Source organism: Pongo abelii, chromosome 14 (genome assembly GCF_028885655.2).
Source record: "Pongo abelii isolate AG06213 chromosome 14, NHGRI_mPonAbe1-v2.0_pri, whole genome shotgun sequence".
NCBI classification, from domain to species: Eukaryota; Metazoa; Chordata; class Mammalia; order Primates; family Hominidae; genus Pongo; species Pongo abelii.
In genome coordinates, this window is record NC_071999.2 from 45,746,096 (window position 1) to 45,772,442 (window position 26,347).

General features: G+C 40.1%; 1 protein-coding gene across 1 annotated transcript in view; it reads right to left on the reverse strand.

The window, feature by feature from the left end:
• Positions 1–11,768: 11,768 nt before the first annotated feature.
• The window catches only part of MRPS31 (mitochondrial ribosomal protein S31), a 37,184-nt gene continuing 22,605 nt past the window's right edge, over positions 11,769–26,347 (reverse strand). Inside the window, exon 7 of the mRNA XM_024231096.3 lies at positions 11,769–12,067. Coding sequence (XP_024086864.2) covers positions 11,838–12,067 — 230 coding nt within the window. The 3' untranslated portion in view covers positions 11,769–11,837. The remainder of the gene's footprint in view (positions 12,068–26,347) is intronic.

The window sequence follows — 26,347 nt, forward strand, 5'->3', positions numbered from 1 at the left end:
TGGAACCAAGTTGGAAAACACTCTGCAGGATATTATCCAGGAGAACTTCCCCAATCTAGCAAGGCAGGCCAACATTCAGATTCAGGAAATACAGAGAACGCCACAAAGATACTCCTCGAGAAGAACAACTCCAAGACACATAATTGTCAGATTCACCAAAGTTGAACTGAAGGAAAAAATGTTAAGGGCAGCCAGAGAGAAAGGTCGGGTTACCCACAAAGGGAAGCCCATCAGACTAACAGCGGATCTCTCGGCAGAAACTCTACAAGCCAGAAGAGAGTGGGGGCCGATATTCAACATTCTTAAAGAAAAGAATTTTCCACCCTGAATTTCATATCCAGCCAAACTAAGCTTCATAAATGAAGGAGAAATAAAATACTTTACAGACAAGCAAATGCTGAGAGATTTTGTCACCACCAGGCCTGCCCTAAAAGAGCTCCTGAAGGAAGCACTAAACGTGGAAAGGAACAACTGGTACCAGCCACTGCAAAAACATGCCAAATTGTAAAGACCATCGAGGCTAGGAAGAGACTGCATCAACTAACGAGCAAAATAACCAGCTAACATCATGACAGGATCAAATTCACACATAACAATATTAACTTTAAATGTAAATGGGCTAAATGCTCCAGTTAAAAGACACAGACTGGCAAATTGGATAAAGACTCAAGACCCATCAGTGTGCTGTATTCAGGAAACCCATCTCATGTGTAGAGACACACATAGGCTCAAAATAAAGGGATAGAGGAAGATCTACCAAGCAAATGGAAAACAAAAAAAGGCAGGGATTGCAATCCCAGTCTCTGATAAAACAGACTTTAAACGAACAAAGATCAAAGAGACAAAGAAGGCCATTACATAATGGTAAAGGGATCAATTCAACAAGAAGAGCTAACTATCCTAAATATATATGCACCCAATACAGGAGCACCCAGATTCATAAGCAAGTCCTGAGTGACCTACAAAGAGACTTAGACTCCCATACAATAATAATGGGAGACTTTAACACCCCATTGTCAACATTAGACAGATCAACGAGACAGAAAGTTAACAAGAATATCCAGGAATTGAACTCAGCTCTGCACCAAGCGGACCTAATAGACGTCTACGGAACTCTCCACCCCAAATCAACAGAATATACATTTTTTTCAGCACCACACCACACCTATTCCAAAATTGACCACATAGTTGGAAGTAAAGCTCTCCTCAGCAAATGTAAAAGAACAGAAATTATAACAAACTGTCTCTCAGACCACACTGCAATCAAACTAGAACTCAGGATTAAGAAACTCACTCAAAACCGCTCAACTACATGGAAACTGAACAACCTGCTCCTGAATGACTACTGGGTACATAACGAAATGAAGGCAGAAATAAAGATGTTCTTTGAAACCAATGAGAACAAAGACACAACATACCAGAATCTCTGAGACACACTCAAAGCAGTGTGTAGAGGGAAATTTATAGCACTAAATGCCCACAAGAGAAAAGAGGAAAGAACCAAAATTGACACCCTAACATCACAATGAAAAGAACTAGAAAAACAAGAGCAAACACATTCAAAAGCTAGCAGAAGGCAAGAAATAACTAAAATCAGAGCAGAACTGAAGGAAATAGAGACAAAAAAGAAAACGCTTCAAAAAATTAATGAATCCAGGACCTAGTTTTTTGAAAGGATCAACAAAATTGATAGACCGCTAGCAAGACTAATAAAGAAAAAAAGAGAGAAGAATCAAATAGACACAATAAAAAATGATAAAGGGGATATCACCACTGATCCCACAGAAATACAAACTACCATCAGAGAATACTACAAACACCTCTATGCAAATAAACTAGAAAATCTAGAAAAAATGGATAAATTCCTTGACACATACACTCTCCCAAGACTAAACCAGGAAGAAACTGAATCCCCGAATAGACCAATAACAGGATCTGAAATTGTGGCAATAATCAATAGCTTACCAACCAAAAAGAGTCCAGGACCAGATGGATTCACAGCCGAATTCTACCAGAGGTACAAGGAGGAGCTGGTACCATTCCTTCTGAAACTATTCTAATCAATAGAAAAAGAGGGAATCCTCCCTAACTCATTTTATGAGGCCAGCATCATCCTGATACCAAAGCCTGGCAGAGACACAACCAAAAAAGAGAATTTTAGACAAATATCCTTGATGAACATTGATGCAAAAATCCTCAATAAAATACTGGCAAACCGAATCCAGTGGCACATCAAAAAGCTTATCCACCATGATCAAGTGGGCTTCATCCCTGGGATGCAAGGCTGGTTCAACATACACAAATCAATAAATGTAATCCAGCATATAAACAGAACCAAAGACAAAACCACATGATTATCTCAATAGATGCAGAAAAGGCCTTTGACAAAATTCAACAACGCTTCATGCTAAAAACTCTCAATAAATTAGGTATTGATGGAATATATCTCAAAATAATAAGAGCTATCTATGACAAACCCACAGCCAATATCATACTGAATGGGCAAAAACTGGAAGCATTCCCTTTGAAAACTGGCACAAGACAGGGATGCCCTCTCTCACCATTCCTATTCAACATAGTGTTGGAAGTTCTGGCCAGGGCAATTAGGCAGGAGAAGGAAATAAAGGGTATTCAATTAGGAAAAGAGGAAGTCAAATTGTCCCTGTTTGCAGATGACATGATTGTATATCTAGAAAACCCCATTGTCTCAGCCCAAAATCTCCTTAAGCTGATAAACAACTTCAGCAAAGTCTCAGGATACAAAATCAATGTATAAAAATCACAAGCATTCTTATACACCAATAACAGACAAACAGAGAGCCAAATCATGAGTGAACTCCCATTCACAATTGCTTCAAAGAGAATAAAATACTTAGGAATCCAACTTACAAGGGACGTGAAGGACCTCTTCAAGGAGAACTACAAACCACTGCTCAATGAAATAAAAGAGGATACAAACAAATGGAAGAACATTCCATGCTCATGGGTTGGAAGAATCAATATCGTGAAAATGGCCATACTGCCCAAGGTAATTTATAGATTCAATGCCATCCCCATCAAGCTACCAATGACTTTCTTCACAGAATTGGAAAAAACTACTTTAAAGTTCATATGGAACCAAAAAAGAGCCCGCATCACCAAGTCAATCCTAAGCCAAAAGAACAAAGCTGGAGGCATCACGCTACCTGACTTCAAACTATACTACAAGGCTACAGTAACCAAAACATCATCGTACTGGTACCAAAACAGAGATATAGATCAATGGAACAGAACAGAGCCCTCAGAAATAATGCCGCATATCTACAACTATCTGATCTTTGACAAACCTGAGAAAAACAAGCAATGGGGAAAGGATTCCCTATTTAATAAATGGTGCTGGGAAAACTGGCTAGCCATATGTAGAAAGCTGAAACTGGATCCCTTCCTTACATCTTATACAAAAATTAATTCAAGATGGATTAAAGACTTAAATGTTAGACCTAAAACTATAAAAACCCTAGAAGAAAACCTAGACATTACCATTCAGGACATAGGCATGGGCAAGGACTTCATGTCTAAAACACCAAAAGCAATGGCAACAAAAGCCAAAATTGACAAATGGGATCTAATTAAACTAAAGAGCTTCTGCACAGCAAAAGAAACTACCATCAGAGTGAACAGGCAACCTACAAAATGGGAGAAAATTTTCGCAACCTACTCATCTGACAAAGGGCTAATATCCAGAATCTACAATGAACTCAAACAAATTTACAAGAAAAAAACAAACAACCCCATCAAAAAGTGGGCAAAGGATATGAACAGACACTTCTCAAAAGAAGACATTTATGCAGCCAAAAGACACATGAAAAAATGCTCACCATCACTGGCCATCAGAGAAATGCAAATCAAAACCACAATGAGATACCATCTCACACCAGTTAGAATGGCGATCATTAAAAAGTCAGGAAACAACAGGTGCTGGAGAGGATGTGGAGAAATAGGAACATTTTTACACTGTTGGTGGGACTGTTAACTTGTTCAACCATTGTGGAAGTCAGTGTGGCGATTCCTCAGGGATCTAGAACTAGAAATACCATTTGACCCAGCCATCCCATTACTGGGTATATACCCAAAGGACTATAAATCATGCTGCTATAAAGACACATGCACACATATGTTTACTGCAGCACTATTCACATAGCAAAGTCTTGGAACCAACCCAAAAGTCCAACAATGATAGACTGGATTAAGAAAATGTGGCATATATACACCATGGAATACTATGCAGCCATAAAAAATGATGAGTTCATGTCCTTTGTAGGGATATGGATGAAATTGGAAATCATCATTCTCCGTAAAGTATCGCAAGGACGAGAAACCAAACACCACATGTTCTCACTCATAGATGGGAATTGAACAATGAAAACACATGGACACAGGAAGGGGAACATCACACTCTGGGGACTGTTGTGGGGTGGGGGTAGGGGGGAGGGATAGCATTAGGAGATATACCTAATGCTAAATGACGAGTTAATGGGTGCAGCACACCAGCATGGCACATGTATACATATGTAACTAACCTGCACGTTGTGCACATGTACCCTAAAACTTAAAGTATAATAATTAAAAAAAATAAAAAATAAAAATACAACAAATTAGCTGGGCATGGTGGCAGATGCCTGTAATCCCAGCTACTCAGGAGGCTGAGGCAGGAGAATCACTTGAACCCAGGAGGCGGAGGTTGCAGTGAGCCGAGGCAGTGCCACTTCACTCCAGCCTGGGCTACAGAGTGAGACTCTGTCTCAAAACAAAACAAAACAAAGTAAAACAAAAAAGAAATAGAGGTTGGGGCAATAGATAGCCTACCTCTTCTTGAACCAAGTTGTGAACTGTTTAAGAAATAGATAATAGGCTGAGCACGGTGGCTCATGCCTGTAATCCCAGCACTTTGGGATGCCAAGGCAGGCGGATCACCTGAGGTCAGGAGTTGGAGACCAGCCTGGCCAACATGGTGAGACCCAGCCTCTACTAAAAATACAGAAATTAGCTGGGCGCGGTCCTACATGCCTGTAATCCCAGCTACTCAGGAGGCTGATGTAGGAGAGTCACTTGAAACCAGGAGGCAGATGTCGCAGTGAACCGAGATCACGCCTTTGCACTCCAGCCTGGAGCCACAGACGAGACTCCATCTTGTCTTAAAAAATAAATAAATCTCGTCTTAAAAAATAAATCTCATCTTAAAAAAATAAATCTCATCTTAAAAAATAAATAAATAAAATAAAAAATAAATAAAGAAAGAGTATGGTATAAGGAGGCCAGAATATTACTTTTATTAGGAACAAAGCTGATTTGGGAGAATGCAGCTTATCTCCACTTGCAGGCAGGCGGCCATCTTAATTCTACACCCCAGAATTAAACAGTTCCTCAGCCACTCACAGACAGGTCTCCTGCAGGGAAGGAAAATTATCAACTGACATATAGTCTGATTAAATGCTTGTCTTTTATACCTGCTATTGTTTGAGTGTGTCTCCTCCAAAACTTAGGTGTTGTTAATGTGATTGATGGTATTAAGAGGTGGGGCCTTTAAAAGGTGATTAGGCCACAAGGGGTCTTGTGGGTGGGATTAGGTGCCATAAAAGGGCTTGACAGTGGGAGTTCATCCCCTTTTGTCCTTCTGCCTTCTGTTATATGAGGACACAGCATTCTTCCCCCACTCCCCAAGATGCAACAGTCAAGCCGCCATCTTGGAAGCAGAGAGACCAGACCCTCACCAGATAAATGAACTTGCTAGTGCCTTCATCTTGGATTGCCTGACTTCCAGACTTGTGAGGAAACAAATTCCTGTTCTTTATAAATTACCCAGTCTGTGGTATTCTGTTATAGCAGCTTAAAACAGACTAACATAATGCCCTCAACCCACCTCTCTGCCTTGGCACCCATCACACTGTGTAGCGATGAATCTTGGCCTGTCTCTTCCCTATGAGTATGTTGCCTTCATCCATTCTTCCACTCACTCAACTGGTTTTATTGAGTGCCTATTTTGGGCCTAGCAATAGCTAGGTCTTACATTCAGGACCTCAAGAAGGGACAGAAACTGACACAACCTCCACCCTTATGGAGATCAGCACAGAAAATACCGTAAAGGAGACAGAGTGTGGTATTAGACAATAAGAAGGGTGGAGTGACTTAACAAAGCAGGAGGAGAAGGCTTTCTTGGGAAGTCACATTTTTGATGACACCTCAAGGTCAAGGAGTACTTCAGTATACTATACTCTGGTGTCTACTAGAGGCATAGCACATAACAGAGCTCAGTAAATGCTTAACAAATTAATGAATGAGTGATATATGTGAAAACACTTTATATGCAGTCAAAGTACCACACAGATGTTAGCTATCATAATTTAGTTAATATGGAGAGATCTACTTTTACTCAGTTCTCTGGAACACTCAAAAAGATATTACAGCATACAACAGATAAAACTCATTAAGGATGTCTACTTATTAGGACATACCCAGAGTCCTGTCTTCCTAGGAGAGAGCTTGAAGCTATTAGGTGTAGGACTGAATACAGAGAAATCAGAGAACCAATCATCCCATTTCAATGTTTGACCAATCCCATTTTCCTCCATGCAAAAGCAAGAGTTCACAAAATTGAATTTTAAAATAGTGATACGACTTTAAAGATATTGGAAAATGAGGAAAATGTGTTTAGATGTGCTTTATGACTAAGTTTATGATTGATTTATCAATGTGTGTGCTTGAAATAAATGTATTTGCAGCTATTTAGATCACTGTGTAATGATATACAAATTTCCATTAGGTCAAGATAATTAGGTATAGCAAAGCTTCTGTTTGTCTGCTGAGTTCATCAATTATTCACCCCATCTCAGTTTTCTGTTTATATTGTGTTAATATTCTATTTGTAATGTGAAGCTAGTAGGATGTTCCTTTTTGGGGGGTAATGGGGGTTCATCTTGGCATCATAAAAGTGTAAAAATCAAAACCAAATAAGCACATATTTCATGTAGGCCAGGCATGGCGGCTCACACCTGTAATCTCAACACTTTGTGGGGCTGAGCAGGAGGATAGCTTGAGCCCAGGAGTTCAAGGCCAGCCTGGACAACATGGTGAGACTACAAATGAAAACATTATTAGCTATGCATGGTGGTGTGAGCCTGTGGTCCCAACTCCATGGGAGGCTGCAGTGGGAGGATCACTTGAGCCCAGGTCAAGGCGGCAGTGAGCCATGTGCCACTGCACTCCAGCCTGGGCAAGACTGTCTCAAAAAACAACAACAACAACAACAAAACAGATTTAAAAAAAAAAACAAAAAACACCACTTGTTCCTTTTCTTATATCTTAAGATTATAACTTTACTTCATTGATTTTCATTCTTTTTTTCTGAGATGGAGTCTCATTCTGTCGCCCAGGCTGGAGTGCAGTGATGCAATCTTGGCTCACTGCAACTTCCACCTCCCAGGTTCAAGCGATTGTCCTGCCTCAGCCTCCCAAGTAGCTGGGAGTACAGGCATGTGCCACCACGCCCGGGTAATTTTTGTATTTTTTAGTAGAGACAAAGTTTCACCATGTTGGCCAGGCTGGTCTCGAACTCCTGACTTCAGGTGATCTGCCTGCCTCGGCCTCCCAAAGTGCTGGGATTACAGGTGTGAGCCACCGCGCCTGGCCTGAATATGTTTTTCACTGGCCTATGAATAAGTTAAAAGGGTTTTAAAATTTCTCAACATATGGAGTTTTCCTGATTAGCATTGTTACTGGTCTCTAACTTAGTTGCAATGTAATTGGAAAACATGTTCTACATTCCATTGAAATGTGTTTAGATGTGCTTTATGACTATGATTGATTTATCAATGTGTGTGCTTGAAATAAATGTATTTGCAGCTATTTAGATCACTGTGTAATGATCTACAAATTTCCATTAGGTCATGATAATTAGGTATAGCAAAGCTTCTGTTTGTCTGCTGAGTTCATCAATTGTTATGTTAAAATATTTCATCATAATGGTAGATTTATTTGTATTTCTATCAGCTTTTGCCTTGTATATTTTGAGTCATGTTATTAGGTACGTACAACTTTGTATTTTTCTGATAAATAGAATCTTTTTAAGTCTGTAATGTCTTTCACACTATTTTCTCCTGATATTAATATAGCTATACCAGCTTCCCTTTTACTTTCAACCTTTCTGTATTCTTGCTTTACATATACCTCCAGTAAATAGTGTTATCACTTGACATTTAAAAAAATCCAGCCAGGTGCAAGTGGCTCACGCCTGTAATCCCAGCACTTTGGGAGGCCGAGGCAGGTGGATTACTGGAGGTCAGGAGTTCATGACCAGCCTGGCCAACATGGTGAAATCCCATCTCTACTAAAAATAAAAAATTAGCCAGGCGTGGTGGCGTGTGCCTGTAATCCCAGCTACTCGGGAGGCTGAGGCAGAAGAATTGCTTGAACCTGGGAGGCGGAGGTTGTGATGAGCCTAGATCGTGCCATTGCACTCTGGCCTGGGCAAAAAGAGCGAAGCTGTCTCAATAAATAAATAAATAAATAAAAATATAAATAAATAAATAAATAATCCACTTGGACATATTCTACTGTCATGTATTTTAATTAATCCCATACGGTATGACTGTTTTATTAGTGCTTAGAATTAAAATATATATTCACTACTGTTTTTTTTTTTAATAGCAGACAGCTTATTGAAGGGCATCAGAGAGCAGAGAGTTTATAAAGACATACTCTGAATATCGAGGCAGAGGACGCTGCTGAAAGAGAGTGAGCCAGCAGCGTATTCACTGCTTTATTCATCTACCATTTTCTTCTTGCATCTCAGGCCTTAAATTTAAAATCACTTCTCTTCTGCCTGAGGTACAACTTTAGGAGTCTTTTAATGAAAGTCTGCTGGTAGCCAACTGTTTTTGTTTGACAAATGCATTTAGCCCTCATTTCTGAAAGACATTCCAAATATATCAGTAACTGTGGTAAATATAAACAAACTAAACACCCAAATAAAAATAAAATAAAAAATTTTCGGTGTCTCATGTGTACTGGAAAAAAAATGTATTCTGCTGTTATTGGGAGCAGTTTCTATACATGACCAACAGATCGTTGTTTTTTTCTTTTTCTTTTTGAGACAGAGTCTCACTCTGTCACCCAGGCTGGAGTGCAGTGGGGTGATCTTGGCTCACTGCAACCTTCACCTCCTGGGTTCAAGCAATTCTCATGCCTCAGCCTCCCAAGTAGCTGGGACTATAGGCATGTACCGCCAAGCCCGGCTACATTTTACATTTTTAGTAGACAGGGGGTTTTGCCATGTTGGCCGGGCTGGTCTCAAACTCCTGGTCTCAAGTGATCTGCCCACCTTTGCCTCCCAAAATGCTGGGATTACAGGCATGAGCCACCACACCTGGCCAAGGGATTGTTGATTAACTGTGAATTAATATCTTTCATGAATTGTAAAAAACTCTCACTCATTAACTATTTAGAGGCCGGGCACAGTGGCTCACGCCTGTAATCCCAGCACTTCGGGAGACTGAGGTGGGTGGATCACCTGAGGTCAGGAGTTCAAGACCAGCCTGGCCAACATGGCGAAACCCCGTCTCGACTAAAAATACAAAAATTAGCCAGGCATGGGCGGGTGCAGTGGCTCACACCTGTAATCCCAGCACTTTGGGAGGCAGAGGGGGGCGGATCACGAGGTCAGGAGATTGAGACCATCCTGGCTAACACGGTGAAACCCTGTCTCTACTAAAAATACAAAAAAATTAGCTGGGCGTGGTGGTGGGCGCCTGTAGTCCCAGCTACTTGGGAGGCTGAGGTAGGAGAATGGCGTGAACCCAGGAGGCAGAGCTTGCAGTGAGCCCAGATTGAGCCACTGCACTCCAGCCTGGGCGACAGAGCAAGACTCCATCTCAAAAAAAAAAAAAAAAAAAAAAATTAGCCAGGCATGCTGGCACGTGCCTGTAATCCCAGCTACTAGTGGGTGCTGGGGCAAGAGGATCGCTTGAACCTGGGAGGCGGAGGTTGCAGTGAGCTGAGATCGTGCCACTGCACTCCAGCCTGGGCAACAGAGCAAGGCTCTGTCTCAATAAAAAAAATTAAAAAAACCAATTATTTAATGAGTAAGCCTCTGACCTATTTTCTCTTTTCTTTCCTATTGGCAATATGATTGTACAAATGTTACTCTTTTACTTCCCTTTCCTATTTCTTTCCTTTTTGCTTCTCTCTGCTGCACATGGATACTTCTTTACTGCTGTTAAACTCCACTTAATTTTTCTTTTTTTTTTTTCGTCCTCTCAACCCAGCTTTTCTCAACTTTGGGAAGAACTGGGAAGAGAAGGCCAAAATTTTTAATGTTTTTCAAATCTGCTTGGTCACTTTTAAAGCATCCTGCTCAATATTCATTCTATCTTACACATATTTTATATTCTGACTCTGATAAGCCCAATATTCAGAGGCTTTATGAGTCTGATTCTGTTCTTGTTTCTGCTGGTACACATTCATGCTTCTGCTTCCTTGTGTGTTTTGTCATTTGAAGCCTGTTGGTATGGTGGATTCCTTCACACGGTTCCTGTTGACCTAGAACACTATTAGCTTGGGACCGCTGTCAACTAAATCTTGTTTTGAGTTTTAGAATCCTTAAACCTTAAAAAAAGTTTAGGCCAGTTGCCATGGCTCACATCTGTAATCCTAGAGCTTTGGGAGGCCGAGGCAGGCAGATCACTTGAGGTCAGGAGTTCAAAACCAGCCTGGCCAATATGGTGAAACCCCGTCTCTACTGACAATACAAAAAAATTAGCTGGGCGTGGTGGTGGGTACCTGTAATACCAGCTACTTGGGGGGCTGAGGCAGGAGAATTGCTTGAACCCTGGAGGTGGAGGTTGCAGTGAGCCAAGATCACGCCGCTACACTCCAGCCTGGGTGACAGAGCAAGGCTCTGCTAAAAAAGAATAAATAAGTAAAAATAAAAATAAAAATAAAATTTTCTTGAGACAGAGTCTGGCTCTATCATTCAGGCTAGACTGTAGTGGTGTAATCAGAGCTCACTGAAGCCTTAACCTCCTAGGATCAGGGGATGCTCCCACCTCAGGCCCCTGAACAGCTGTGACTACAGGTGCATGCTACCACCTGCTAATTTTTTAATTTTTTGTAGAGACAGGGTCTCCCTATGTTGCCCAGGCTGGTCTCAAACTCGTGGGTTTAAGTGATCTTCCTGCCTCGGCCTCTCAAAGTGCTGGGATTATACGCCCACTGCGCCCAGCCCTCAATCCTTTGAATTGTATGAAAGTTGAGTCACGCTGCTCAGCAGCATAATGGAAAAGAAATAATTCTAACTTTGGCATGAAGACCTAAAGTACTAGAATGGATTAGAACAAGCCCTTTATTTCTACAAGATTAATTTCTCTATAGTGACCCAGACTTAGGTGAGGGTAGTTAATTTAGTGTAAAATATAAGTATGTATAAATGTAAACAAATAAACATATGTACACATATATCTGTCTATACATCATCTCAACTCTTATAACATAGTACTGTGATATCATCCAGTAATTGTATTGTATTTCAAAGAAGTATGGTCACTGAGTGAAAAGAAAAAGGTTAGGAGTTGTTGTCTTAAATGTATTACTAATTCCCAGATATTCTTTTGAACCTACGAATACTGATGATTTTTCTCCATGCAAGAATATGTTTCAGTTACCATCATATTTTTTAAAACAATGTAACATTTATACCAGCCAAATCAAATGTAATAATCAACACAACATATACAAACTCTAGTAAAATTATTTTATTTAGTTGTAATATCCATCTCTAATTGTTTGAAATAAAAATTTCCATGGTCTTAATTGAACTGTATGTTACTTTCTTTTAGAATATCCTTTTTTTCATTAAAATAATTTCTAAACCACTCTATGTGCTCAACCTTCTGTTTAACACTAAGATATGGGTTTTTGGAAAGGCCACAAGTCACCAGCTCCATGAAGTGGCGAATTGGTCCTTGTTTTGGAAAGCTCTCCAGGTGTTTCTCCAGAAATATATGTTCATGAAATTCTGAACCATCATCATCAAAACCTAAGAAATGAGACAAAATACATTACATTATATTTTTAAATACAAAACATACATCATAAAAATAATATTAATGAGGTAATATAACATTACATTTTAAGGCATGAACTTTGGAGTTAGACCTAGGTTGTATTTTTTTTTTTTTTTTTTTTTTTGAAATGGAGTCTTGCTCTGTTGCTCAGGTTGAAGTGGAATGGCACAATCTCAGCTCACTGCAACCTCTGCCTTCCGGGTTTCATGTGATTCTGCTGCCTCAGCCTCCCGAGTAGCTGGGACTACAGGCATGTACCACCATGCCCAGCTAATTTCTTTATTTTTAGTAGAGACAGGTTTTCGCCATGTTGGCCAAGCTGGTCTCGAACTCCTGACCTCAAGTTATCTGTCTGCCTCAGCCTCCCAAAGTGTTGGGATTACAGGCGTGAGCCACCGTGCCTGGCCCAGAGTTAGACCTAACTTTGCCCACCAATTTAACAACAGTGACTTTGGACCAATTAATTAACTTCTCTGAGCAGCAGATTCCTCAGGCATAATAATGAGAACTAAAATAGCACCTTGCTGGCATTTTTGTAAAGATCAAACAGACACAAACTATATATAAAGTTCATTTACAATGCCTAGCATGCTGTAAATGTTAAAAATGTGGTGGCAAGACCAGGCGTGGTGGCTCACGCCTATAATCCCAGCACTTTGGGAGGCTGAGGCAGGCAGCTCACTCAAGGTCTGGAGTTCAAGACAAGCCTGGCCAACATGGTGAAACCCTGTTTCCACTAAAAATACCAAAAAAATTAGCCAGGCATGATGGCATGTACCTGTAATCCCAGCTACTTGGGAGGCTGAGGTATAAGAATTGTTTGAATGCAAGAGGCAAAGGTTGTAGGGAGCCAAGATCGAGCCACTACACTCCAGCCTGAACAACAGAGTGGCACTCTGTCTCAATAAATAAATAAATAAATAAATAAAAAGGATAGCAATTATTGCTAATGATTATTTTTTTCTTTTGAGATGGAGTTTCACTCTTGTCGCCCAGGCTGGAGTGCAATGGCACAATCTCAGCTCCCTGCAACCTCCACCTCCCAGGTTCAAGTGATTCTCCTGCCTCAGCCTCCCCAGTAGCTGTGATTACAGGCGCCCGCCATCACACCCAGCTGATTTTTGTATTTTTAGTAGAGATGGGGTTTCACCATGTCAGGCCGGCTTGAACTCCTGACCTCAGGTGATCCACCTGCCTCGGCCTTCCAAAGTGCTGGGATTACAGGTGTGAGCCACTGCGTCCGGCCACTAAGGAATATTTTCATAAATAATGGCAACCATCAAGAACACTATAAAAATTATATTTTAAAATACATAAATAAAACAAGATGGAATTGTGAAAAATGTTCAGGCAACTCACAAGAAGCTAAGAGGCCAGGCACCGTGGCTCACACCTATAATCCCGGCACTTTGGGAGGCTGAGGCAGGGGGATTGCTTGAGCCCAGGAGTTCAAGACCAGACTGGGAAACATGGTAAAACCTTGTCTCTAAAAAAATGCAAAAAATTAGCCAGGTGTGGTGGCACATGCCTGTAGTCCCAGCTACTTGAAAGGCTGAGGTGTGAGGATCACCTGAGCCTGGGAGGTTGAGGCTGTAGTGAGCTATGATCATACCACTGCACTCTAGCCTGGGCAACAGAGTGAGACCCTGTCTCAAAAAAAAAAAAAGCCAAGAAAAGACAGAGGAGGCCGGGTGTGGTGGCTCATGCCTATAATCCCAACACTGTGGGAGGCTGGGGGTGGGGGTGGGGGGGTGGGGGCAGGTCACAAGGTCAGGAGTTGGAGACCAGCCTGGCCAACATGGTGAAACCCCGTCTCTACTAAAAATACAAAAATTAGCTGGGCATGGTGGCGTGCGCCTGTAGTCCCAGCTACTCGGGAGGCTGAGGCAGGAGAACTGCTTGAACCCGGGAGGCGGAGGTTGCAGTGAGCTGAGATTGCGCCACTGCACTCCAGCCTGGGCAATAAAGTGAGACTCTGTCCAAAAAAAAAAAAAAAAAGAAAGAAAGAAAAAGAAAAAAGAAAAGACAGAGGAAAGAGAAATAGAGAAAATGAACAGAAAATAATACTTTAAATGTAAATAATCTAAGTATACAAATTAAAAGACAGAGACTGGCACAGTGGATATAAAAACATAAACCAACTATATGCTGTTCATAAGAAATTCACCTTAAACACTACACAGGTAGATTGAAAGTAAAAAGGATGGTTAATGTTATCTTGGTAACATTAATTTTTTTCAAAGTATGACTGGCTGTATGAATATCAGATAAAGTAGATCAACAGTCTTTTTAACTTAGAATGCTCCAGGAGGGCAGAATGAATAGATCCTTCCTGAATGAATCAACGAATGAATGACAGCCAAGTGGTACTGGCACATATAATGCAAAGGAAAAAAAAAGAGAGCAATAAAGAGGGTATACTATATACAAAAATAAGTTCTAGATAAATAGAAAAAGGCTACAGAGCTATGTACAAATTAAATCTCTATTCGCTAAAGACATTCTAAACATTCTAAATTATCTTACTAAAAGATGAGCAGCAAGGTCAGCCACGGTGGCTCATGCCTGTAATTCCAGCACTTTGGGAGACCAAGGCAGGTAGACTGCTTGAGCCCAGGAGTTTCAGACTAGCCTGGGCAACCTGACGAAACTCCACCTCTACCAAAAATACAAAAAAATTAACCAGGCATGCTGGCATATGCCTGTCACCCCAGCTATCATACTTTTTTTTTTTTTTTCTGAGACAGAGTTTCACTTCTTCGCCCAGGCTGGAGTGCAATGGCACGATCTCTGCTCACTGCAACCTCTGCCTTCCGATTTCAAGCGATTCTCCTGCCTCAGCCTCCCGAGTAGCTGGGACTATAGGCACCCGCCACCACGCCTGGCTACTTTTTGTATTTTTAGTAGAGACGGGGTTTTACCATGTTGGCCACGCTGATCTCAAACTCCTGACCTCGTGATCCGCCCCACTCGGCCTCCCAAAGTGCTGGGATTACAGGCGTGAGCCACTGTGCCCCACCTCAGCTATCATACTTAAGAGGCTGAGGTGGGAGGATCACCTAAGCCCAGAGCACAAGGCTGCGATGAGCTGTAATTGCGCCTCTGTGCTCCACCCTGGGCGACAGAGTGAGACTCTGTATCAGAAACAAAAAAACAAAACACACACACACACATACACAAAAGATAAGCAGCAAGGACTTAAACTATGGCAAAGTGAACCCATGCTTAAATCTCTGCTCCTTGTGACACCTACCAAATGGCCATAAAAAGAATAAAAAGTACAAAAGCACAAAGATGAAAAGAAAAAGAAACAGTAACAGACAAGAGACGACAGTAAAACTGTAGAAGATGAAAAGTGCACACATGAGTAGTAACTGACTTAGCAGAGGAGAAGATACCAAAACTATCTGTAAAAGAGGAAGACAAGAAGCAAAAAGACTTCAAGAATAGAGGAATCAGGTACCACTGAAGTTATGAGTAGGGATAAGGAACAAAAAACAGGAGGATTCATTGAAAATGGGTTTAGGGAACAGTTAGATCTCCCGTGTCCCATCTCCCACATGCACCTCTAGATGTGTATCCTCCTCCATTCCTGAAGAAGATGAGCAGTTTACTTTTTGGAGAAATTAAAATGGAAAGAGAAAATAAGTTGTTGGATTGATAAGAGGAGAATTAAGTGAAAGTCTGTAGGCTGAATGGTGAGACATCCCCCCCTCACCCCTAATCCTTTTCCCCCACCCAAAGGAAAAAAAGAGAGCAATAAAAAGCGTATACTATACACAAAAATAAGTTCTAGATAAATAGTAAAAGGCTACAGAGCTACGTACAAATTAAATCTCTATTAGCTAAAGACATTCTAAACATTCTAAATTATCTTACAGCCAAGGCCTATAGCCTCAAGTCAAGCGGTTGGAAGATTTCTCATTGGAGAAACTCAGTGAGAAGAATTATAAATATGGAGTTACAGAAGTCCTTAAATGAAGAGGTTCCTTCCCAATTCCTCTCAAATGAAGCCACCAGTTAACTAGTCCCATCCATTCACGCGCATTTAACAAACAGCTTTTCATGGCCTTCCTCTCAAGTATAAACAAACATTCAAAGAACAGCAGACATTTTAAGAAAGTGTCTAGCATAAGTGACAGACACCTTGGCAGGAACTGATACCTATCTCTCAAATCCATTCTGGCTTTTTATCTTGGTAAAAGAACTAAACATGTGCATGGGTAGGGGATGGTGGCTCATGTCTATAATCTCAGCACTTTGGGAGGCCGAGGCAGGAGGATAGCTTGAAGCCAGGAGTTTAAGACCAGCCTCAGCAACAAAGTGAGACCTCATCTCTACAGAACATTTAAAAATTAGCCAGGTGTGGTGGCATGCACCTGTAGTCCTAGCACCTGGAACGCTGGGGGCAGACGGGTCAATCACTTGAGCCCAGGAGTTTGAGGCTGCAGTAAGCTGTGATCACACTGCTGCACTCCAGCCTGAGTGACAGAGTGACACTACACCTCTTAAAAGAAAAAAAAAAACCTGTACATGGCTGTTCAGCAACATTACATTTCCCAGCCCCTTCTGGGTTAGGCATGGGCATATGTTTAAATTATTACCAGCAGAACCTAAACAGAAGTGATGTGTGACATTTACAGCCCAGAGCCTTCAAGAGAATGAAATCGGGCCAGGCACAGTGGCTCATGCCTGTAATCTCAACACTTCGGGGGAAAAAAAAAATCAAACACTAAAAAGAACAACAACAACAATGCATTTTTTTTTTTTTTTTTTTTTTTTGAGAGGGAGTTTCACTCTTGTTGCCCAGGCTGGAGTGCAATGGCGCAATCTTAGCTCACTGCAACCTCTGCCTCCTGGGTTCAAGTGATTCTCTTGCCTCAGCCTCCTGAGTAGCTGGGATTACAGGTACTCGCCACCATGCCCAGCTAATTTTTGTATTTTTAGTAGAGATGGGGTTTCACCATGTTGGCCAGGCTGGTCTCAAACTCCTGACCTCAGGTGATCCACCTGCCTTGGCATCCCAAAGTGCTGGGATCACAGGTGTGAGCCACTGCGCCCAGCCCAATGAAGCATTTGGAAGTTAAAAATATGGCATCAGAAACAAAAATCCAATGGAGAGATTGTAAGATAATTGTTAAGGAATGTCCCCAGAGCATAGAACAAAAGGAGAAAAAGAAAAATATTGGGAGGCTGAAATTATCAAATAATACAAGAAAATTTACCCAGAATTGAAAAATGAAGTTACTGGATTAAAATTATCTAATAATGTCTAGAACAATGATTGCAAACAAAATCCCTTTCCAAGGATAACCCTCCTGAAACTTATGAATATTATGAAGAGAAGATGCTAAAAGTTAACAAAAAATAAATAAATAAAAGAGATCACATACAATGAATCTAGGATAAGAATGGAAAAAATAGCAAAAGTATTCTCAACAACATAAGACAGTAGAGTGGCTGGGCACGTGGATCATGGCTGTAAGCCCAGCACTCTGGGAGGATGAGGCAAGTGGATTGCTTATTAAGCATAGGAGTTCAAGACCAGCCTGGGTAACATAGTAAAACCCCATCCCTAATAAAAATATAAAAAATTAGCCAGGCATGATGGTGGGCACCTGTACGGGAGGCCAAGGTGGGAAATAACCTGAGCCTGGGAGGTCAAGGCTTCAGTGAGCCAAGAATGCGCCACTGCACTCTAGCCTGGACAACCAGAGTGAGACTCTGACTCAAAAAAAAAAAAAAAAAAAAAAAGGCCAGGTGCAGTGGCTCATGTCTGTAATCCCAGCTATTCGGGAGGCTGAGGCAGGAGAATAGCTTGAACCTGAGAGGTGGAGGTTGCAGTGAGCTAAGATCACGCCACTGCACTACAGCCTGGGTGACAGAGCAAGAAAGACAATAGAGCAAAGGCTTATTGTGAAATAAAACTATTTCCAATCTTGATTTTTATCCTCAAGTAAACCATTAAAAAAGTACCAAGACAGAGGAAAGATATTTTATATATCAAGGGTCTCAAAGCATGTGCTTCAACAAAATGAGATAGAGAAGAAAATATGTGGTCCAAAAAGAAAGGGTATCCACCATAGAAGAGACAGAAGTCCCAGGAGGAGGGCAAAATGATAGGAAGACAGTTGTGTCAGAGACCTAGGTATAGAAGACAACTACAGACAGACAGCTCCAGGTATCCATGGACAAAAAACAAAATTAACAGGAAATCCAATATTTTTGTGCATGTGAATTTGAGAGGCTGTATGAAATGTAGAAAAACGTAGCTAGAGACTCAAGGAAAATCAAAGCAAATAGGAAGAAAAATAAAGCAATTGTTAACTTTGGGTGGGAACAGGGGAACAGGAAAGAAAATATAGTAATTTTTTGTCTTACCATTAAACAATTTTCCAGGCTGGGAACAGTGGCTCACACCTGTAATCCCAGCACTTTGGGAGGCCAAGGCAGGAGGATCACTTCAGCCCAGGAGTTTGAGGCCAGCCTGGGCAACATAGTGAGACCTCGTCTTTAGAAAAAAAAATTAGCCAGGCATGGTGGTGTGCCTGTGGTCCTCTCCTTACTAGAAAGGCTGAGATGGGAGGATCACTTGAGCCCAGGAATTCAAGGTTGCAATGAGCCATGATCCTGCCACTGCACTCCAGCCTGGGTGACGGAGTGAGACCCTGTCTCAAAAAACCCCAAATAACAAAACAACACCCCACACAATTGTCCATAGTTATATTAGTGTAAACAATGAATTCAGGTATTACAAAAAATTGTAATATATCTACATTGGAAAGATGAGGAGAAGATATATATACTAGATGACATCTAAAATAGAGGTAAGCATATAATTTAGAAATATAAAAAATAAAACACAGCTAAAAGATTAAGAACTGTTGGCTCTGAGAACAGGCCTAATAGGTGATAAAAAGAACTGCTTTATAAGCCTTGTGCTTTATATTATTACCTTTTATATTAAACATATTAAACTAAATGCTTACTATGATTTTTAAAGTCAAATTATTTTAAAAGAAGGCAAAGAGACAAACTGGGAAACATATTTCCAACACATGTAAGAGTTTAAGAATGAAAGTCCATAATACATTGAGTTCCTACAAACACTATTAACAAAGAGCCCAACAGAAACAGTCAAAGGATGTAAAAACGTAAATCACAGAGGAAGTACAAATAGCCAATAAACATACGAAAAGATTTATAATCTGGTTATCAATCAGGGAAATGCAAATAAAAACACCACTGATATCATTTTTTACCCAGAACGTTTGAAAGGTTAACAATATCCAGTATTAGTTAGGCTGTGGAGAAACAGAATTTTTACATAGTTGGTTGACTGGCTATCATTTCAGAAGAGACTTTGTAAGTATTTTTGCCATTGAAAATATACCTATTCTGAACTGTACTCAAACATGTACACAAGAACATGTGTAAAAGGATCTACTATATAGCTCCATCATTCAAAAGGAAAATGGTAAAAGAAATTATAGTCTGCGTTCATAACAATGGGACATATAGAACTATAAAATGAATAAGGTCTATCTCTATGTACTGACAAGGAAATGCTTTCAAGACATATTGCTAAGTAACAAAATATACACACACACACACACATACACACACACACACACTGCAGGTCAATATATGTATGGTATGCTCCCATACAAGTCAAATAAAACAGCAGATAAATCTATAACTGCCATTTAATGTTGAGTGCGAGCACATATATCAAACTATTGACAATGGTTATTTCAGGAAAAAAAGAAGAGAACTGAGGGGTAAAGTACAGTATTCTTTCACGCGATTTGACTTTTTTGCAAATAAACTTTCATTATTATTTATGTAATTTAAAATATTTTTAATAAACCAAAGAAGCACAATACAGTAAAGAAAACATAAGAGACAGTGAAACATTAAACATAAGAAGGAAATCCTATATGATGCACAATCAAATAAGGTGACAGGTTAATTGTGTCTAATTCTGCTTTAAATATTGACTACGTTTTTAAAATATGGTACAACAAATAAACGGTGAAATCCAGTTAAAAGCAATGACCAATTATTTTTGAGAAGGCCATAGTAGAGCACTGAACCAAACTCAGTCATTTTCACTTTGAATTGTTGTTTCCACTTCTATGTATTATCAAAACTATTATTTATTTTCCTGTCAGTACTTTAAGGCTCCTGTTCACAGGCCATAATCTCATCAAAAACAACAAACAGATCCTACTACCTGTCAGTTAGCACATACCTAATAATCTTTACGCTTCTAATTTTCTCCACACTATACTTGCCCAAATAACAGAGTCCTTCTTTAGGGTTTTATGGTAATTTGAACTTTTCTCACTGTTCTTGTTGGATCATATTACAGCACATATTTCAGATACCCTAGAGGACACATAAGAAGTGAAAAAGTTTAAACCAACTAAAGAATAGAAACAAAAGTGTGATTAACATTCATCCTGACCTTCTTTGCCCACTGAAGCCTCTAAATTGAGAATTACTCTAGGAAAGCATATCAAAAACTAGCCTTAGACTAGCCACATGCAGAAGACTGAAACTGGACCCCCACCTTTGACCATATACAAAAATCAACTCAAGATGGATTAAAGGCTTAAATGTGAAATCTAAAACTATAAAAACCCTACAAGAAGATCTAGGAAATACCATTCTAGACAACAGCCCAGGCAAGGACTTCATGACAAAGTCAAAAAGCAACTGTAGGCAAGGCACACTGACTCACCCCTGTAATCACAGCACTTTGGGAAGCTGAGGCGGGCAGATCACCTGAGGTTAGGAGTTCAAGACCAGCCTGGCCAACATGGTGAAACCCTGCCTCTTCTAAAAATACAAAAAGAATTAGCTGGGCGTGGTGGCAGGCGCCTGTAATTCCAACTAACTGGAAGGCTGAGGCAGGAGAATCACTTGAACCCAAGAAGTAGAGGTTGCAGTGAGCTGAGATCACGCCAATGCACTCCAGCCTGGGCAACAAGAGCAAAAACTCTGTCTCAAAAAAAAAAAAAAAAAAAAAGCAACTGTAACACAAACAAAAATTGAGAAGTGGGACCTAATTAAAGAGCTTCTGCACAGCAAAAAAAATTTCAATAAACAGAAAACCTACAAAATGACAGAAAATATCTGCAAACTATGTATCCAACAAAGATCTAATATCCAGAATCTATAAGGAACTCAACAACTGAAGAAGCAAAAAACAATCAACCCTATTAAAAGATGGGCAAAGGACATGAACAGACACTTCTCAAAAGAAGACATACACATGGCCAGCAAACATACGAAAAATGCTCATTATCATGGACCATCCGGGCAATCCAAATCAAAATCACAATGAGATACCATCTCACACCAGTCTGAATAGCTACTATTAAAATGCTGAAAACAACAGATGCTCCTAAGGTTGCAGAGGAAAGGGAATGCTTATAAACTGTTGGTGGAAATGTAAATTAGTTTAGCCACTGTGGAAAGCAGTCTGGAGATTTCTCAAATAACTTAAAACAGAACTACCATTCGACTTAGCAATCCAATTACTGGGTATATGCCCAAAGGAATATACATTATTCTATCATAAAGATACATGCATATGTATGTTCATTGCAGCACTATTCACAATAGCAAAGACACGGAATCAACCTAGATGCACATGAATGGTGGACTGGATAAAGAAAATGGGGTATATACACACCATGGGATACTATGCAGCTATAAAAATCATGAGGTCATGGCCTTTGCTGCAACATGGATGGAGCTGGGGGCCATTATCCTAAGTGAATTAATGCAGAAACAGAAAACCAAATACTGCATGTCCTCACTTATAAGTGGAAGCTAAACACTTGAGTACATATAGACCCAAAGAAGGAAATGACAGACGCTGGGGCCTATTTGAGGGTGGAGGGTGGGAGGAGAATGAAGATTGGGAAACCACCTATCAGGTATTACGCTGATTACCTGGGTGACAAAATTATCTGTACACCAAACCCCCTGACACTCCATTTACCCATGTAACAAACTTGCACATGTACCCCTGAACCTAAAATTAAAGTTGGAAATAAAAAAATAGGAAGAAAACACAAATTAGAGACACAAATAAATGAGAGTTTTAAAAAGGAGACATAAATTAAAAAGTAAACATTTAGCTATTTGAAAAAAATAATTTCCAATTCCCTAACAACATATGATGTTTTCATATGCCATCCTTATATGTTCTTTGGTAAGGTATCTGAACAGATATTTTGCCATTTTCTTTTTATTATTTATTTATTTATTTTTGAGATAGAGTTGCGCTCTGTAGCCCAGGCTGGAGTGCAGTGGCGCAATCTCTGCCTCCCAGGTTCAAGTAATGTATGTTCACTGCAGCACTATTCACAATAGCAAAGACATTATACACTCCAGGTTCAAGCAATTCACGTGCCTCAGCCTCCTGAATAGCTGGGATTACAGGCCCTACCATCACGCCTGGCTAATTTTTGCATTTTTAGTAGAGGCGGGGTTTGGCCATGTTGGCCAGACTGGTCTCAAACTCCTTACCTGAGGTGATCCGCCCACCTCGGCCTCCCAAAGTACTGGGATTACAGGCCTGAGCCACTGCACCCAGCTCATTTTATTTTTATTTATTTGTTTTTGAGATGGAGTCTTGCTCTGTCACCTAGACTGCAGTGCAGTGGTGAGATCTCAGCTCACTGCAACCTCCCTGTTCTGAGTTCAAGAGATTCTCATGCCTCAGCCTCCTGAGTAGCTGGAATTACAGGCGTGCACCACCAAGCCTGGCTAGTTTTTGTATTTTTAGAGGAGTTGGGGTTTCACCATGTTGACCAGTCTGATCTCAAACTCCTAACCTCAACTGATCCACCCACCTCGGCCTCCTAAAGTGCTGGGATTATAGGCATGAGCCACTGCGCCCAGCCATATTTTGCATTTTATTTTATTTTATTTTACTTTATCTTATTTATTGAGATAGAGTTTCACTCTTGTTGCCCAGGCTGGAGTACAATGGTGTAATCTCGGCTCACCACAACCTCCGCCTCCCGGCTTCAAGCGATTCTCCTGCCTCAGCCTCCCAAGTAGCTGGGATTACAGGCATGCGCCACCACGCCCAGCTAATTTTGTATTTTTAGTAGAGATGGGGTTTCACCATGTTGGCCAGGCTGGTCTTCAACTCGTGACCTCAGATGATACACCTGCCTCAGCCTCCCAAAGTTCTGGGATTACAGGTGTGAGCCACCACGCCCAGCCAAGAATTTTTAATATGTATTTTGTATACCTGTCTTTTATCACAGATATGTGTTTTGCAAATATTTTCTCCTACACTGTGGCTTGTCTTTTTATATTTTAACAGTGTCTTTCACAGTGCAAACGTCTTATTTTTAATATAGTTCAACTTACCACTTTCTTCTTTTACGGATCATGCTTTTATGTTGTATTAAAGAAGCCAACCCTCCCCCACAACAAATCCCCCACCCCCATAAAAACCAGCCTTAGAAACACTCTGTTACTGGGTAGGCATAAATGTGATTAAATTTAGTTAAAATCAAAGTAGAGGCTAAAATAAAAACGTATCATTAACAATCCAACGTATAAAACCAGTGCCAAGTCTAAGTAAGAACAATTCCACCTAATAGCGCTTGTAAATCTCCATGCAGGCAAAGCACAAGGGAAGGGACTAACAAGTTCTTGAAACAGAAACAGAAAAAAAGCTATTCTCAATTGGAAAAGTAATTTATATGCATTAAGTGGCAAAACAACAAACCTTAATTTTTTATATAACGGAAAAACACCATACTGCGAACTAAATTGTAAACACATGATATGTCACTTTGTCATTTTCAATATTATGTTCCAATACTACTAAAAACAAAACAAAACATCTTTCCCCAAAAGAATCCAAATAAATCTTCATAAAGCTAATTATTAGTAGGGAAAGAAAGGTATTTCATTCATTTCAACATTTAAGTATACGAAATACAAAAGAAAGTTATTGAATTGTTGAGGCTTCAGGTTACAATGCCAGTTTCTCAAAGTACAAGTTTCTAAGTGTGTACCCAGGGTAGCGATCAAAGTAAGAGTTTCCATAGTCCTTTCCTGTTTTTACTTCAGGTAACAATTGCCTTAAGGAGCTGAAAATGTGTTACTGATCATCTCCTTTTCCAACTCTGAAATATCAATAATATGCAGTGTCATGTGGATAGCTGTCACATTTATCTCCCCAACCTGACCAAAAAAACATGTTTCTCTCCTTTTTTAGAAATTAAATTTTCTCAGAAACCAGGTCAAATTTAAGATAAATTCCGTTGGAGTTTGATCACACAAGATTTTGATGCACTTAAGTGTTTCACTGTTGATGACAACATACCATGAGTTTGTGCTTTCCTAACACCCTATTTGGTGGTTCCCAGATAATACATACTATCCTTGCTAATATTTTAAGATTTAAAATGTTCCAGTATAAAGTAAAATTTTGAAAAATAAAATGTTATATTATACAATGGAAAACAGTTACAGAAGCAAAACCCTTCACAATGTTGTTTCTGTAGAAACAGGGATGATGATGGTGATGATGCTTTACTTGTTTAACCTCACTTAATTCTCACAACAATCTTGTATAATGAGTCCTATTATTATTCCCAATATTTTAGAGATGAAGGAAGTAAGGCTTGGAGAGATCAAGTCTGTAACTTACTCAGGATCTGCAACTTCTGAAACCACTATGCTTCACTGACTCTCCTGAATAAAGTCACATTATTATACCTCAATATTGTTTTTTTTTCTTTCTTTCTTTTTTTTTTTTTTTTTTTTGAGACAGAGTTTCGCTCTGTCACCCAGACTGGAGTGCTATGGCACGATCTTGGCTCACTGCAACCTCTACCTCCTGGGTTCAAGTGATTCTCCTGCCTCAGCCTCCCAAGTAGCTAAGATTACAGGCATGAGTCACTGTGCCCGGCCTAATACTGGGTTTTTAAATCAGGTTTTTAACCATGAGGACTTGGAACACCCAAGTTTCTTCAAATAATGAAATCCAAACATGTTTTAAGAGTAAACCAAATCTTTCCTTAATATCAGATATTATTTTACAGAGAGGATACTGAGACCCAGGAGCTTAAATAATTTCCCCAAAGGCAAATGGCTAAAATGGACAGGGCTGTTACTCAGGTTTGCACAACTAAAAAGGCGTTGGTCTTTTTACGTTACCCTGATACCTTCCAGAACACAGAAATCATACTTCAAGCAATATACAGTTTATGTAATACATGAAACGCAATATGCTATATTATTGCAGGTACAATATGAATATACAGGCTGGGTGCGGTGGCTCACGCCTGTAATCCCAGCACTTTGGGAGGCCAAGGCAGGCGATCACCTGAGGTCTGGAGTTTGAGACCAGCCTGGCCAACACCGCAAAACCCCGTCTCTACTAAAAATACAAAAATTAGCTCGGGAGGCTGAGGCATGAGAATTGCTTGAACCCAGGAGGTGGAGGTTGCAGTGAGCCAAGATAGCGCCACTGCACTCCAGCCTGGGTGACAGAGCGAGACTCTGTCTCAAAAAACAAAAACAAAAACAATACGAATATACAAAATATTAAGAATTTGCTAAAAGAATCTCTAAGTCTCTGAAGTTTTCCTATAAAAAGTAACGCTTTATGTTAATTATATTATTTACATGTAAGACTAAATATTTCTGATACTTAAGCTTCCATTCCACCTATTAATCCAACAAATAAAAGATTATCAAAAATTAAGATATTACAATGATACCATAACATTATGAAGGTTAAAATACAGACTACATTTTCCTAAGACTTATTTAGGCTTTTCTAACTTCTAGCTAATCTTACCCTAAAAGTAAATGAATCTTTTCTTTTTTTTGTTTGTTTTTTGAAATGGAGTTTCACTCTTGTTGCCCAGGCTGGAGTGCAATAGCGTGATCTCGGCTCACTGCAACCTCTGCCTTCCGGGTTCAAGCGATTCTCCTGCCTCAACCTCCTAAGGAGCTGGGATTACAGGCATGCACCATTATGCCTGGCTAATTTTGTATTTTTAGTAGAGACAGCGTTTCACTATGTTGGTCAGGTTGGTCTCACACTCCTGAACTCAGGCGATCCGCCCACCTCAGCCTCCCAAAGTGCTGGGATAACAGGCGTGAGCTGCGCCCAGCCATAAATCTTTTCTAATTCAAAATACATCTATAAATTCAATTAAAATGTTTAGCTGATGACAACATGGGTATCATAAAAAATA